At 36.1% G+C, this 15,325-nt stretch overlaps 2 protein-coding genes across 4 annotated transcripts in view; both read left to right on the top strand.

Moving 5' to 3' along the window:
• LOC142353620 (cytoplasmic dynein 2 intermediate chain 2-like) overlaps positions 1–5,624 on the top strand; it is a 45,459-nt gene extending 39,835 nt beyond the window's left edge. Inside the window, exons 11-12 of one of the 2 annotated variants that reach the window (XM_075405913.1) lie at positions 451–665; positions 5,293–5,624. In XM_075405913.1, the coding sequence (XP_075262028.1) occupies positions 451–665; positions 5,293–5,440 (363 nt within the window). In that variant the 3' untranslated portion in view covers positions 5,441–5,624. Of the gene's footprint in view, positions 1–450; positions 666–5,284 lie in introns of both variants that reach the window. The other variant, XM_075405914.1, reaches the window with a different exon arrangement.
• Positions 5,625–11,321: 5,697 nt separating this feature from the next.
• Positions 11,322–15,325, top strand: part of LOC142353456 (uncharacterized) — a 51,832-nt gene continuing 47,828 nt past the window's right edge. For both annotated transcript variants that reach the window (XM_075405705.1, XM_075405704.1), the window contains exon 1: positions 11,322–12,109. In XM_075405705.1, coding sequence (XP_075261820.1) covers positions 11,429–12,109 — 681 coding nt within the window. In that variant the 5' untranslated portion in view covers positions 11,322–11,428. The remainder of the gene's footprint in view (positions 12,110–15,325) is intronic.

Raw genomic sequence — 15,325 nt, 5'->3', positions numbered from 1 at the left:
GCACGACTCTTGGGGTCGTCTCCGGTATTTTATCGGTCATGCGTTTTTAATGCAGTTATCGGTTTGAACGAATTTTTTCTAGCGCCTTCGACTTTTCTTCCTGAAAACGGGAAAACAGGTAAAGCGTGGAGGGTTGTTAAGTCTCTACGCAACTATTAGTGCCGTACGTCTCACTAATCTCTAATTATGCGATTCGCCGGAACTGTTTAGGAGACATTCAATTTATGGTGTAAAGGGCTGTTAATTCGCCCGACGTTAGTCGGTAATATTTCAATCTATTGTTGAAGCCTTGGGTGTAAAAGCCGCAAATAGCAATTGTGTAAATTATAAATTATGCTCATAGCACGCCAAAGAAATCACACCAAAAAATCGCACATAAAAAATCACCATGCTCATAGCTCACTTTCAGTTCCGTCACAGTCCTTCACAGTCTATGTGATATCTATTTAGGCTGAGCCATGTCTGGTGATAACAACTAGTGAACCAGTAAGCTGTGTTGATTGGTCCCCAGTCCGACCCATGGTATTTGCAGCTGTTACCACCAACTGCAATCTACTCTTCTTCGACCTTATTGCCAATAGGAGCTCCCCTGTTCACAGTATCATGATCAACAACAAAGTCAGAGCATCCAGTTTCGCATCTGTCGTCAAATTCAATGTGAAAAGGTGCTCATTTGTAGTTTATATTGGATAAAAAGTTGCCAAGTAAGCATTGCGAACTGTGCTTTTCAAAGCTGCCAACTGTATTAATTTTGGATAATAATTTAAACTGATGATTCGTAATTTTATTGCCAAATAGAGTGTAAAAAATAACAGCAAAGACTGTTATTGACTACCAGCCCGTTTAATTGCTCTCAAATGAAGTTTGTAGCAATTATATTAGTCCTGTCGGTCTTCCCTCCGATTTCTTGACCATTTGACTTCGTCAAAAACGGGATAAACATGTAGCGCCCAGCGCGCATTAAATCTCTTAGAGCCTTTCAGCTCTGTTTCAGCTCAAAATGTTTTGGAGACTTATACTTATGGTGTGAAGGGCGGTTCTTAGAGGTTGAAGACGCCCCCTCTGATGACACACCCCCCAACTATTGCCCCCCCCGCACCGCGCTGTTGCCCCCACCCTACTGTTTCCCCACCATCAGCCCCGCGGTGCACCCTCACCTCCTCCCTTTCTCCCGTGTTGGTAGCTACTGACGAACAACCGCTCTCTAAAACACGCAATTTTATACTAATTTTCACAATTTTTCTCAAGCCTTTTAAAAATTTTCATTTATTTGAATTTTCCTCCTCTAGGTTTTGATGTTGGTTTACTGCATAGTCGTAGTTTAATGGTTTCAACATGTTAATATCACGAATATTAGCCTTTTATGACGAAACGTGGAATTTTTTTGAGATTTTTTAATAGCCGCCTCAGCTTCTCAGCTGGCTATTATAGCGCTCCTAATTTTTTTAACTTCGTCGAATAAAAATTTTTCACTTTACCTTAGTTCACAGCTTGTTCAACATTTCGGGTGAAATCTATTTGTTTTCGCTAGACTAGTTTTACTCTTCTCTCATTCTGCTAAAAGTGTTTTTAGACAGCAGTTGCTCAGCAAAGCAATTCAAAATGAACAGAGTCATTATCAAGAAACGAAATCAGAAATAGAAGCGGGATAAACCCATAAAGCCCAAGCTTATATGCCCGTTACTCGAACTTTGTTTTTAGTTTCCATCTCTAATGCTTTTTGGTATTGATACTAGCCTCTGTGAGGTCTCACTACGAAACAGGAGTACGTTCAGCTCCAAAATGACATCAAAATAGTTCGCACTTTAAAATTGTTTGTCCAAAAATCTGTTTTTCTTTAGTCTTTTTTTTATTAGCCGCCCTTATCGTCTCAGCCGGCTATTATAGCGCTCCTATTTTTTTTTTTACTTCGTCGAATAAAAAAATGTTTCGCTTTACCTCATTTTGCCGCTTTTTGAACAATTTGCGCGATATCTTTTTGACTTCTCTAGGCTAGTTTCTCTCTTCTATCATTCTGCTAAAAGTGATTTTCAACATCATTTGCTCAGCAAAGCAATTCAAAATGAACAGAGTCAGTATAAAAAATTGAAGTCAGAAACAGAAACGGGATAAACCCTTAGAGCCCAATTTTAGATGCCCGCTAATTGAACGTCGATCCTATAAGTCTTAGTTACCATCTCTAATGCTTATTGGTATTGATAGTAACCCCTGCAGCCTCCCTCTAAGAAACAGAAGTACGTTATGTTCAACTACGAAATGCCATCAAAATAATTCGGACTTAAAAAATGTTTTTGTACAATTTTTTTTTTCAATATTTTCTATTCTTTCTATCCCAATCATGCTTATTGGAATCAACGGCGGCTTTTTTCCGGCAATCTGCCGGGGATTTTCTCTTCTTTCAATCCCAATCTTGGTTATGGGAATCAACGGCGGCTCTATACCGGCCGGGTATGTTTTCTTTATTCACGTCTTTCCAGACGCAGGGGCCAGAAAACCTTAAGGGTATGATTATAAGTTACTGAAATTTTTTTTTGCACATGGAATAGTTTTGCAAATTTTGTTACAAATTCTAGCAGTTTTTTGATCAAACTTGCATTTTTTTTAGTTCTTAAAATTTTTGTCGTTTTTTAGTTTTTTCCAACCTCAAGAGCCAAAGAACCTCCTCATGAGTTTGACAATAGGTTAGTGTATATTTTCTAGATGGGAAGGTTTTATTTGAAACTTTTTTAGGTCTTGCAGATGGGTTACTGGGAAGATTGGAGAGACAAAATGATTTTTAACCTATTGATATCGCAAAATTTAAACTTTTTCTAAATTTTCGCAATTTTCAAATTTTTTGAAGCATTTGTCTTATTTTCGCATTTTTCCATCTTTAGTTGCCAATAAACGCTTCCAGGGCTGGTTGTTGGTTAACGAGAATATTTAAATGGATCGATTTTGGCCTTGAGGAAGACTTTAAGCAATCATAGTATTTTCTTTCAGTTTGTTAGATCGTTTTGAACTCGTGAGACTGTTTGTCTGTTCGACTGGCATTGATCAATTGATCTGCTGGTCAGGTGCAGTAGTTTTAAGTTTTCATTCATTTCTTTGGATTGTGCTTTAGGACTTATCCTGATTTTTTTTGTTGAAAAAAAGTTTGCTTCGCTTCACCTTATTTAGCCGCTTTTTCGACATGAATCTTAGATTTCTCTAGGCTAGTTTCGTTCTGTGCTCATTCTTCTCAAAGTGCTTTTAAGCAGCAGTTGCTCAGGAAGGCAATATAAAATGATTGGAATGATTAAAAAAATCTCAAATAGAAACGGGATAAAACCATAAATCCCAATTTTAGATGACAGTTACTCGAACTTTGTTTTTAGTTTCCATCTCTAATGCTTTTTGGTATTGATAGTAGCCCCTGTAGCCTCTCTTTAAGAAACAGAAGTATGTTCAACTACGAAATGCCATCAAAATGAATCGGACTTAAAATTATGTTGGAACAAAAAATTTTTTTTCGGTATCTTCTAATTTTTTTCAATCCCATTCATGCTTATTGGAATCAACGGCGGCTATTTTCCGGCAATCTGCCGGGTATGCTTTCTATTAGTTTCAGTTTCTTCGACAAATCTCTTCGTTTGAGATTTCGAATACGTCGGATTCTTGAGCGATTGGTCTTGTCTGAAATACAATATTAAAAATGTGTGCGCAGCTTGATTTGTGCTCTTCAAGCATAACTTGTACTTAGTAATCATGATTTTCGCAATGCATGTTTTTGAGGATAATCTCCGCATCAATCCGATTTCCGTATTTTGAATTTTTTATAGAGAAAAAGAAGCTGAAACTCAGTATATTGTAATTTGAATATCATCTAAAAAATAATTTCGGGAACCAAAATTTGAGCAGATGAGCCAGTAGAATGTCAAAAAATGGAAGAACTGGTGAACGAGAAGCTGAAGGTTCCAGAGACCCCCACTACAACGCATGAGGGTGAGTGTTGTAAAGAAAAGCAGGAAAAGTGTTTGACAATTGTTTGAAAAGTGTTTGAAAATTGTTCCTCCAGGGTTTGACAATAGGATACTGTATAGATTCTAGATGTAATTCAATGGTTTTCAAGATTTTAACATCACGAATTTTAGCATTTTTTTGACAAAACTTGCACGTTTTTTCAATTTTTTTTACTTTTTTGTCAGTATTCAGGTTTTTTCAGCCTCTGGGGTCGGAAAATCTCCGTTATGGTTTGATAATAAGTTACTGGAAGTTTTTTTGGTCCTGGATTAATTTCTATTTTTTTTTGCAAATTTTAGCAGTTGGTTTTATAAAACCTGCGATTTTTCAAGTTTTTTTTAAAATTTTGTTCATTTTTTGTTTTGTCCAGCCTCAAGAGCCACATAACCTCCTCTAGGGTTTGATAATAGCTTACTGCATAGTTTCTAGATGTAATGGAATGTTTTTCAAGATTTTAGTTAAAGCAAATTTTTTGAAAAAGATTTGCAGTTTTAAGTTTTGAATCTTTTTGATTTTCATTTTTTCGGCACCAAGGTCCAAGGGAGCCCGTCCAAGGTTTGATAAGCTCTTGCATAGTTTTAGAGTTATTGGATTGGTTTTCAATATTTTAATGACTCCAGCTTTAGAAATTTTTTGATAAAATTTTTTTCAATTTTTTGGAAAGTTATAACCCTGTTCCTAGTTTATGGATCTTTGTGCCAGTGAAACTTTTTAAAGCTTGAAATAGCTATACTGGATAGTCCCTTGAGACAATGAAATGGCTTTGAAAATTCTAGTATCTTGAATTTTAGCAAGATTTTGTTGAAGTTTGCGATTGTTTTCAAAATTTTTGAATATTTTGTCCTTTTCTGAGTTTAACGATCATTACTGGCCAACGAAACTTCATAAGTCTTGCAGATGGGTTACTTGACAGAACTCCATAGACAGAAAGTGGTTTTGAACATTTCTTCTTTTCACTGCGAAATCTGGAAACTTTTCTTTTAAATTTTGCAACTTTGTGCAATTTTTTTTAAAATATCAATTTTTTATTTGATTTATTTACTAACAAGGCTAGAAAACTAAAAGTTGCAGAGTCGAATCAAGCTAAAGCCAGCCTCAATAAACCGTGTCTAGCTTCTGACGAAGCCAACCGCTCGCCGGTCGTTTGAGAGCAATTCGCCCGACGTTAGTCGGTTATGTTGTTCTTATTAGTTGAAATAACTTCGAAAAGTTTGTTTCAGCTCAAAAACAAGTAACTAATCTTAATGAGAAGTTTGTTGCAGGGTTCCGGGTAAGTGAATTGACTTTAATACAGTCCTTTAAGTGTTCTAGAAGTGACCTGATAGCAACTGGTGACTCTACTGGTCAACTGAAGCTGTGGTCGCTTAACCAACAGCTCACTAAAACCTCTACAGAAACAAACGAGCTGTCTCTACTTGAGAAACTGTGTTCAGTTGGCAACAAAACAAAAGACGACTGACTAACTTTAGTGGATAAGCAGTTCATAATTAGGAAATGTACATATGTTGTTGTGTATTTAAATTTATGAATTGTACATGTGTAAATAAATTATTGCAGTTTTATGTTCACATGATGGTTAGACTTGTACTTTTGATTCATTGTCTCATTTCATATTAAAAAATAAAAGTTTTTTTTCACTTAAAGGCTCAGACCAAATTTAGACTCAGACCGAATTTAGACTCAGACGCAGACACATTAAGACTCAGGCCGAAGCTACACCCCCTCTAAATTAAATTGCCCCAACCGCCTGTCGCTCGAGAGCAATTTATCCGACGGTTTATGTTTGATAGTGAGCATTTACAGTTGTCTTGTGATTGATTCGAGTATGAAAATTCTGCCATTGTGATCTCTTGTCGCATGAGTTCTGGTTATAATCTTACAAGTTCTGGTATGTGTCTTAATAAGATCTTATATTAATTAAGGAAAATAAATGAATTGATCAGATCTTTTTCGATGATAGATCACGGAATTTGGAAGTATTATCATGAAAGGTTTTTGGTGCTCATTTTCGAGTGACGTTTACGTCTGACTTTTGGTATTTTGCTTCTAAGTTTTTATTTTATTGATAGCAGCACAGCGATAGCTGGGGCTATTAGTGGCCTTCTTTTGGTTTTTTTATTTCGTCGTAAAGATTTTTGTATGGTCGTAAAAAAAATCTTGACGACGAAATAAAAAAAACATAGCTGGACAAGTCCTGACGTAAAATTCAAAGAATTCTCATTGACTAAACAAAAAACTAGACCTAGAGCGGACTTTGAGTGAATTGGGAAAACCATTTCTAAAAAACTTAGATCAAAAAGATTAAAAAACACAAAATCAATGTAAAACTGCTGCATGAAAACAAATAAACCTTTAGCGAGAAATGGAAAATTGGTTCAAACAAAAAAAAACTGGTCTTGAATGAACTATGAATGGATTGGTAAAACCATTTAGAAAAAAATCCGATCGAGAAAATTGAAAAAAAAACAGTAAAAAGTTAAAGTGAAATTGCCGCATGGAAACCAAAAACTCTTTCCGAGAAAGCGAATTTTTGTTCAAACACCGTATTCTAACTCTAACACCGTATTCTAACTCTAACACCGTATTCTAACCACTCGCTTTTTCGCTCCACTTCCTCTTCCGGCACGACCAAAATAACAAATCCAATTTGACTTCATGAATCAAAATCATGAAAATGTGTGAACAGATCTTAAAAAAAGACAGCGCCCCAATACAATTCAAATATTTTGAATTGTAAAAACCACAGCCACTTCTTGTTTATTCGTTCATGGAATTTCAACTCAAATGCTTGCGTGAGGTCATTTTTCGTTCGTAGTAGAGCGAGTTTTTTGTTCATTCGCGTGATTAAGTTTTTGGTCACACTTGACTTACCTCACCCTCAAAATGACTTCCTTACTCTCAAATTGATTTTTCTGTATTTTAATTCAAGCAAATAACGTCATGTAAGTGTGTGTCACTCTAATTGAAGGTTTTTTGAGAGCAGCTAATAGAAGCAGCATTACGTATTTGTTTTTATCTGTTCTCTTACTATCTTTTTGATACTGCAAATCTACGGAGCTATTGCGGCTATATATTGGTAATCTGCTAGCTATGATTTTAAAAAAAATTGTGCACCCTTCTGGTTATTCATTAATTTTAGTGTGTCCGGGGACGCGATGGTATTTGAAAACGCACACTACCAGAGGTGTTTCGAAAACATTTTTGGGGATGTCACATCTTGTCGCAGATTATATGATACTGTAGGCAGTTCTGTAAAGACAATTGATAAAATTGATTTATTTCTTTTAGGATGCTTCTTCCTGAAAGTTTTCACGTATCTTTTGCAATTTGATTTTTATGTAGCAGAGCACTGATTGAGCTTGCTCAATACCGGAAGGTCCCACTGTTTTGTTCATTTGCGTGATTAAACTTTTGGTCACATGTAACTTACCTCACTCTCAAAAATGACTTCCTCACTTTGAAATTGACTTTATTTTACTTTAATTCAAAGAGATACGGTCAAGTGAATGTGTCACTCTAAATGAAGGTTATTTAAGAGCAGCTGATATAGGCGGCAATAACTTATACAGATTCTTAATCAAAATATAACATCTCAGCCTTCAATGAGGACTATTTTTTGGTCGGCTTTTTTACTGTTTTTTTTTTAGACTGCAGATCTACGAAGCTATTGCGGCTATTTTTTTAGCAATCTGCCAGCTATGTTTCAGATGTTTAGCGGCTGAGCTTTTAGCAGTGGCAGCGGTTTACAACTATAATTCATTTTCAAAGTGCACTGGAATTGGTCTGGTTTTTAATAACCGACGTCATCTCAAAAGATTTCCATTGTATCGGGGCACTGCTTTTGTAAGATCTGTTCGTACGTTTTGATGAATGGGAAGGCCAATTGCAGTGTGTTTTTGCCACAAAGCGGAGTATAGAAAGTGGAATAGCGATCAGTATAAAGTTTGAAATTTTGCTCCAGGGAATTTCAGTGGAAAGATAATGATATTTGACTTCTGTTCTGTCTTTAGAAAATATTACTGAATTTCACCCTCTTTCTTGATGTTTCTCTTGTCTAAGCAGGTCGTCTAAATAATTAAAGGTCCCATTGGCTTTCTAAACCTGAGCATAACTAAACCTGTTTAATATTTGCAGTCCATAGTTTTTACTTTTTATGACTTTCTCATTATGTATTCTCATATCAGTGAATTTTAAGTTTTGCCCGTCTCATTTAAATGTCCCATTTTAATAGAGCATAGGTGAATTTATTTTGCGTTTTCAGTTAACGGCTTATAGTTTTTCCGCCTTCGTTATTGCCTTCTTGGTATTTAATGTCACTAGAGGTCGATCTCATTGGGTTTTTAGTTGCTCTCGGACGAAGTTCATAGCAATTATTGTAAACGTGTTGGTCTTTTTCTATGCAAATTTTGCGCTTTTCCAGAACATTCTGTGATTTCGCAAGGGAATTTTTTCACGCTTAAGTTCCTCATTTTTGAGTGATCTCTATTGCTCTCACGCCGAAGTAAAGCGTGTTGCTAATATAAAGTCTGTTGCAGCAAAGCAAAAACAAGGGCCTGATACCCGGGTGGTCAGTGCATCTGGTTATGGATCGGGAGGTCAGTGGTTCGAATCCCGGCCGGGGCAAATGTTTTTCTACCCGCCTGTCGTTCGAGAGCAGTTCTTCCGACATTGGTCGGTTTTTGTTTGGTTATGAAAAAGAACCTGTTTAATGCATGCAGTTTATTGCTGTTTTTAATACCTTATCACTGTTTCAGTAAAACCAGTTTTTTCCAGTTGTGGACATATTTGTTATTCTGTTTGTTGTCTTGTAACTTAGTTCAAAAATAATGGATTTCACCAGTTCGCTGTTGTGATTAAATGTGATCCATTTATTTGCCTTAGTTTGCTGTTGATATTTTTATGCTTGTACACCTTTTTTGTGAACAGTTGAGGTAAACTTATCAAATAATTCTTTCGTTTATTAATAGCCGCACAGCGATAGCTGGGGCTATTATTGGCCTTCTCTTGGTTTTTTTTATTTCGTCGTCATGATTTTTGTTACGACCATATGACGTCACAGCCACTTTTTGTTCATTCGTTCATGCAATTTTAACTGAATTGCATGTGTGACGTCATTTTTCGCTCTTAGTGGAGCGAGTTTTTTGTTCATGCGCGTGATTAAATTTTTGGTCACACTTGACTTACCTCACTCTCAAAAATGACTTCCTCACTTTGAAATTGACTTTTATTTACTTTAATTCAAAGAGATAAGGTCAAATGGGTGTGTGTCACTCTAAATGAAGGTTATTTGAGATCAGCTAATAGAGGCAGCAATAACTTGTACAGATTTTTAATCAAAATATAACAGATCAGCCTTCAATGAAAAGACGAATTTTTTTGGTCTGTCTTTTTTACTGTTTTTTTTAGACTGCCGATCTACGAATCTATTGCGGCTATTTTCTGACAATCTGCCAGCTATGTTTGGTAGTTTTACCACCCTGTCACTTTTTAGAATTAATACAGGACTTTGGGTGCTCTTTAGAGTTATATAGTATTGAATGCTTAAGGATATCAGCATATAATAACGTTTTTAATTACTCTGACGTCAAAACAATGAAAAGAAAATTTTTCATTTTCGTAATATTTTAGTGCTATAGTGTTTTTTGTATTAGATCATGTGGCTTATTGGCCATCAAGAGATTGATGAAAATGTGTTTTGTCTCATTATTTTAAGTTTTTTTAGTTTTTGTTTACTTCATCAAACAAAAATTATTTTTGCTTTCGTTTACTTCACACCTCGTGCAACATTTTTCAGGTGTATAGGGTTATTTGATAATTTTTTGGGAAAATGTTTTTCGGTTGATTTTTGATTATTGTTTTAGTTTTTTCGATTCTTGGAATTGTAATTGAGGACTTTTCCTGCCATTTGTTTACTTAGCCGACCAAAAAATTGTTTTGCTTGCTTTACCTTAGGTCACAGCTTGATCAACATTTTGCGCGAAAAATTTTGGCTTCTCCTAGTATTTTTCTGGTTTTAGTTGTTTTATTCCTCGCTAACTTTGCTCAATATTCTTGTAAACTGCAGTTGATCAGCAAAGCCATTTGAAATGAACAGAGTCAATATCAAAAAACTAATCAAAATAGAAACGAGATAGACCCATAACGATCAGGTTTATATGTCCAGTATTTGAACTTTGTTCTAATTAGTCTCAAGTATCGGGTCTAATTGATTCTGGTACTATTCCTTGCATCCTATCAGTGAGAAACAGGACTATGTCTAACTAGGAAATCCAATTCAATTAGAACGCACTTTGAAAATATTTTTTCCGTTAAAATAGTCAGTTGATTTTTCCGTTCATTCAATTCCAATCGGGGTTATGGTAATCAATGGCGGCCATTTCTCGGCCAATTCACCGGGTATGTTCTCGTTATAGATCGATCTATAATTACCCCTAATGTTATCACTTAAGCACCTCATTGATCTTATTAAACCCTCCCTCACCCCCAAAAGCTCCCCTCCCAAAGAATCGCGAACTTTTAAATTGTTCAAGAGCAATCTGTACGCCGTTAATCGGCTATGTTTTGATTATGAAACAACTATAGCTGTTGATGGGAATGGAAAAAGAAATTGAGCTATTTAAAATTTTTGGCGATTGCGTTTGATCTTGAAATATTCAATGCACTGCCTATCCTGTCATAAACGTGCCTATTTGTAAGTTTTTGCTCATTTTTTTTGGATGAGTGATTATATACATGTATATTAGAGTGATCTTGTTTGATGTATCAGGTTATGGATTGAAACGAGTGAAAGCATCAATAACGAGTGTCGAAAGCAGTGCACTAATGTGCTTGATATACTAGTGTGCGTGTTTTTTGCACTCGGATATTGCTGTCCCACGATACTGCAAATTACGTAAACTGTCCTGCAATACAACCTATTATTGGATAATTTACATAATAGCCAGTATTATTGGACAGTTGACGTAACAGGCCAGTATAATGGGACTGTTGTGACAATTTTCAGTATGAATGGCGTCTTGCTCGTGGTCCTGCTGCAATAACTGATACAAAAATCACGCACAGCTTTCTTTTAACTGAAGTTTTCCGCACTCTGTTGTTTGGGTCATTTCAGCTTACCTGTTTGATTAGCAGTTTTTTGCCTGGCAGTTTTTTACGCTTCCCGCTTCATGTTTTCCGTTACAAAATTGTCTTCAGTATCGTTGAATAATGCGGTCAACTCAATTGTATGAGATCGCACTGTCGCGGGAATGATGATAAATTGATGTGCGCAATAATCCTAGGTCGCAAAATTAACTAGGCATTAGATCTTTGAGATTAAAAGGACTATTGTTTTCAGATTAAAGTAATGATGTGTAAGATACTAGTTATTTAGTGGTAATGCTTGGTGTGGTTACGATGCTTAATGGTTAGAAAAACTTAATAGTTGGCTTAACGGGATTAAAACAACATGGATTACGACGTGTTCGAGTCCGAGCCGGAGCCAGTTGTGCATGAGGCCGATCAAGAGGTTGGCAGAAAGGCATTCCAATTCATGAACACACTCCGCAAACAGCAGAAGTTTTGCGATGTCACTCTAAAGGTCGGCCAATTGAAAATTCCTGCACACAAAGTTGTCTTATCAAGCAGCAGTCGCTATTTTTGTGCTATGTTCACTGGTCCCTGCGCGGAAAGCGATCAAAACGTCGTGGAGTTGCTAGATGTTACAGAAGGTGCCATAACGTTGCTTATCGACTACATTTATATGGGAAGAATTGAGATCAAAACCAGTAATGTCCAGAGTTTGCTTCAAGCAGCGTCAATGTTCCAGCTGACAGATGTGGTTAATGCATGTTGCAAATTCCTGGCTGACCAGTTGCACCCTTCCAACTGTTTGGGCATCAATGAGTTCGCGGACATTCATACATGTGATGAGCTTAAAAGCTCCTCAAATAATTTTATAGAGGAGCACTACACAGCTGTAAGTCAAGAGGAGGAGTTTTGCCATTTGTCCTACCAGAGGTTGGAATGTCTCCTTGCTAGTGAGAATATCCAAGTGAAATCTGAAGTTGAAGTGTACAATTCGCTCATGAGATGGGTCAAATATGATTTGGAGAGCAGGAAAGCATTGTTGCCATTGCTTCTCAATAAGGTTAGTTTTGTGGCTCCAGAGCCTTAAAAAGTTTTGATCAAATGTGACTCTCCTGGAGCTCAAATAGGGCCAACTATTTTTTTTTGAAATTGATCGGGAGCATTTACTTGCATTTATTTTTCGTCTGCTGATTAACTCAGCTCTCTGTTTGAAGTGCTATATTACCCCTATATAAACCTACACTGTGACAAATTTGAACTCCACCTTTTACCAAATTTAAGCTGCTAAAGCGATTACTTGTAGACCAAAAATATGCCCTGTATAGGCGCAAGGCATTAAGAACTGAAAGCATTATTCTTCGTTTGTTAAGTGGAGGCTTTCGTAAGCAATCTAACCCTAAAATTTGTTATCATTGTATTGCTATCAGCAATTCTCACAATTATTTTCAGACCAAATTTGGTAATTTTAGGGCTTGTAAAAGAACGTACGGACTCTGTATCTTTTGTCAAAGTGGAATATAAACTTATTTTATTGACACTGATATCGAGCTTTGGAAACGTTTTGCCCTCTTGCTCTAACTCTGTCATGATTTGAGGGGGAAGCTTTATTAATTGCTCTCAAACGAAGTTTGTAGCAATTATATTAGTCCTGTCGGTCTTTTTATGCGATTTTTCGCTTGACCGATTTTTCGTCTGACGCTTTTGACTTTTCGTCCCCAAAAACGGGATAAACAGTTAGCGCCCAGCGGGCACTAAGTGGTCTTAGAGCTTTTCAGCTCTGTTTCAGCTCAAACTGTTTTGGAGACTTGTACTTATGGTCTGAAGGGCGGCTTTTAGAGGTTGAAGACCCCTCCCCTATTAAACCCCCCCACCATTGCCCCTATCCCCCGCGCGCTGTTACCCCCACCCAATGTTTCTCCCACCCCATCAGCCCCAGGTGCACCCCCCGTTTCTAGCTACTGAAGAACAATCGCTTGCTAAAACACGCAAATTTATACTTTTTTTCAATTTTGTTCAAACTTTTTGAAAATTTTTGACATTTTCTGATTTTTATTAACTCTAGGTGTCCAGGAACCTCCTCTAGGTGTTAATAATAGGTTACTCTGCATAGTTTCTAGTAGTAATGGAATGGTTTCAACATTTTAACATCATGAATTTGAGCATTTTTTTGGCAAAACGTGAAATTTTTTCAAATTTTTTCTTATTCATTTATTTTTTCTTATTCCGGTCTTTCCAGACCCAGGGCCCAGAAAACCTTCTAAGGGGTTTGATAATAAATGCTGCAAAATTTCTGTTGGCCATGGGATAGTTTTTCAACTTTTTAATGTCACAAATTTTAGCAATTTTTTTTAAACTAAAATTTGCCTTTTCAAGCTTTTTGAAAATTTTATCTTTTTTAGTTTTTTCAGCCTCTAGAGCCAAGTAACCTCCTCTAGAGTTTTAAAATAGGTTACTGTGTAATTTCTAGATGTAATGGAATGTCTTGCAAGATTTGAACATCTCGAATTTTAGCATTTTTTAAAAAAGTTTTTGCCATTTTGTTTTCAAATTTTTGACATTTATTATCATTATTCAGGTTTTTTGAGCCTCAAGGGTCAGAAACATCCGTTAAGGTTTGATGATAAGTTACTGGAAAGTTTGTGTTGGTCATGGATTAATTTTCAACTTCTAATATCACAAGTTTTAGCGTTTTTTTAAAGACGCGGTTTCTCTAGCCTCAAGAGCCACGGAACTTCCTCTAGGAATTGACAATATGTTGCTGCATAACTCATTGATGTGATGGAATGTTTTTCAGGATTTTAGTATCACGAATTTAAGCAATTTTAAGTTTTAAAGTTTTAAATTTGGTCCGGCACGGGTTAATAGAATGGTAATCACAATAATTTTTATGACTCTAGTTTTAGTAATTTTTGGATAGTAGTAAGAAATGTGTACGCCCTCTGACACTTTTTGGCACATTTTCCCCAAACAAGTTCGATCATGCCTGCGGATGAAAAGTTCTTGGTAATTGTTCCCTTTATGTTAGGATTTTTGCCTGAATACGTAATAGACTTACCTTAACTCCATTTTAAAGTAGACAGGTACCTTCTTTTTTTATAAGGAGTATTAACAGAAACTTGTATACTGTAGAGAAAACTGTTTTTACGCACGGTCAGGGAGCAAATGACTATGGGGGTATCGTGCAATGGGGGTAATGGAGTGGAAATCCCATAAGGATTATAGGGTATAGTTTTTGCATTAAAATAATAGGTTTTAGCGGTTACATGTAGAGACGCTACTTGGTAAATTCCGGAAGTTGAAAATTACATTTCACTTATTGCATGGAGATAATAGGGTATTGTTTTACCTTACGTATAAAACGCGTAGAACTGATTGTCCGCAAGCAAGTAAAAGAGCAAAGATTTGAATCAGGATAGAAGGGAACAGAATTGCATGTGGGTAATAAGGTAAAGTTTTGCCATGGGGATAAGAGGGCATAGATTTCAGCCTTAGCAATTGCGTAATAGGGTGAAGATTTGAATGGGTTTAATAGTGTGAAACAGTGCATACTATTTAACGGAATGAAATTGTCATTGGGATAGTAAGATATAAGTTTGACTATCTGCAAGATGAGGTTAAGAATTGAAAAAAAATTATTAGGATTCAGAATTGCATAGGGGTAATAAGATATAGAATTGTCATGTTTCGAATGTGGTATAGCTTTTAATAACTGCGATGATTTATATATAGGAAATAATTTTGAATATCTGCAGGCGCGTAACATGGTGAAGATTAGTTAAGATTGCTTGGTTTACTATTTCATGGAGACAAAAAGGGTATAGATTTCAATATCTGCACACAAGTGAAAAAAAGAGCGTGATTTGAATCTTGATAAAAGCCTGTAGTATCACATGATAATTATAGAGTAAATTTTACCAGGCAGCTAGTAGCGTATATATCGGATTATGTGCAAACGGGGGGGGGGCAAATAGCTTGAAGATTTGAATTGAATCGGAATTCTAGGGTATAGTACTGAGTGGGTATTAAAGGTAGGTTTTATCAAGATACTGTTGTTTAGATTTCAATAATTGCAAGCCTTTAATAAAAGTGACCATTTGAATCGGTATGGTAGAGTACAGTTTTGCATGGAGGATAGGGTATAGTTTTGCCATTAGAGTATTATACAAGTGCCAGATAGTTTTTGTAAATCAAAAGTTCAGGCACTTGTGAACACTATTTAAAAAACTATTTTTAAACGTATTAGTTTTGGTGATATGAAGTACAAAAGAGTCATCAA

Source organism: Convolutriloba macropyga, chromosome 14 (assembly GCF_964194025.1).
Source record: "Convolutriloba macropyga chromosome 14, txConMacr16.3, whole genome shotgun sequence".
Lineage (NCBI taxonomy): Eukaryota > Metazoa > Xenacoelomorpha > Acoela > Convolutidae > Convolutriloba > Convolutriloba macropyga.
This window is presented reverse-complemented; position numbering and strand designations above follow the sequence as displayed.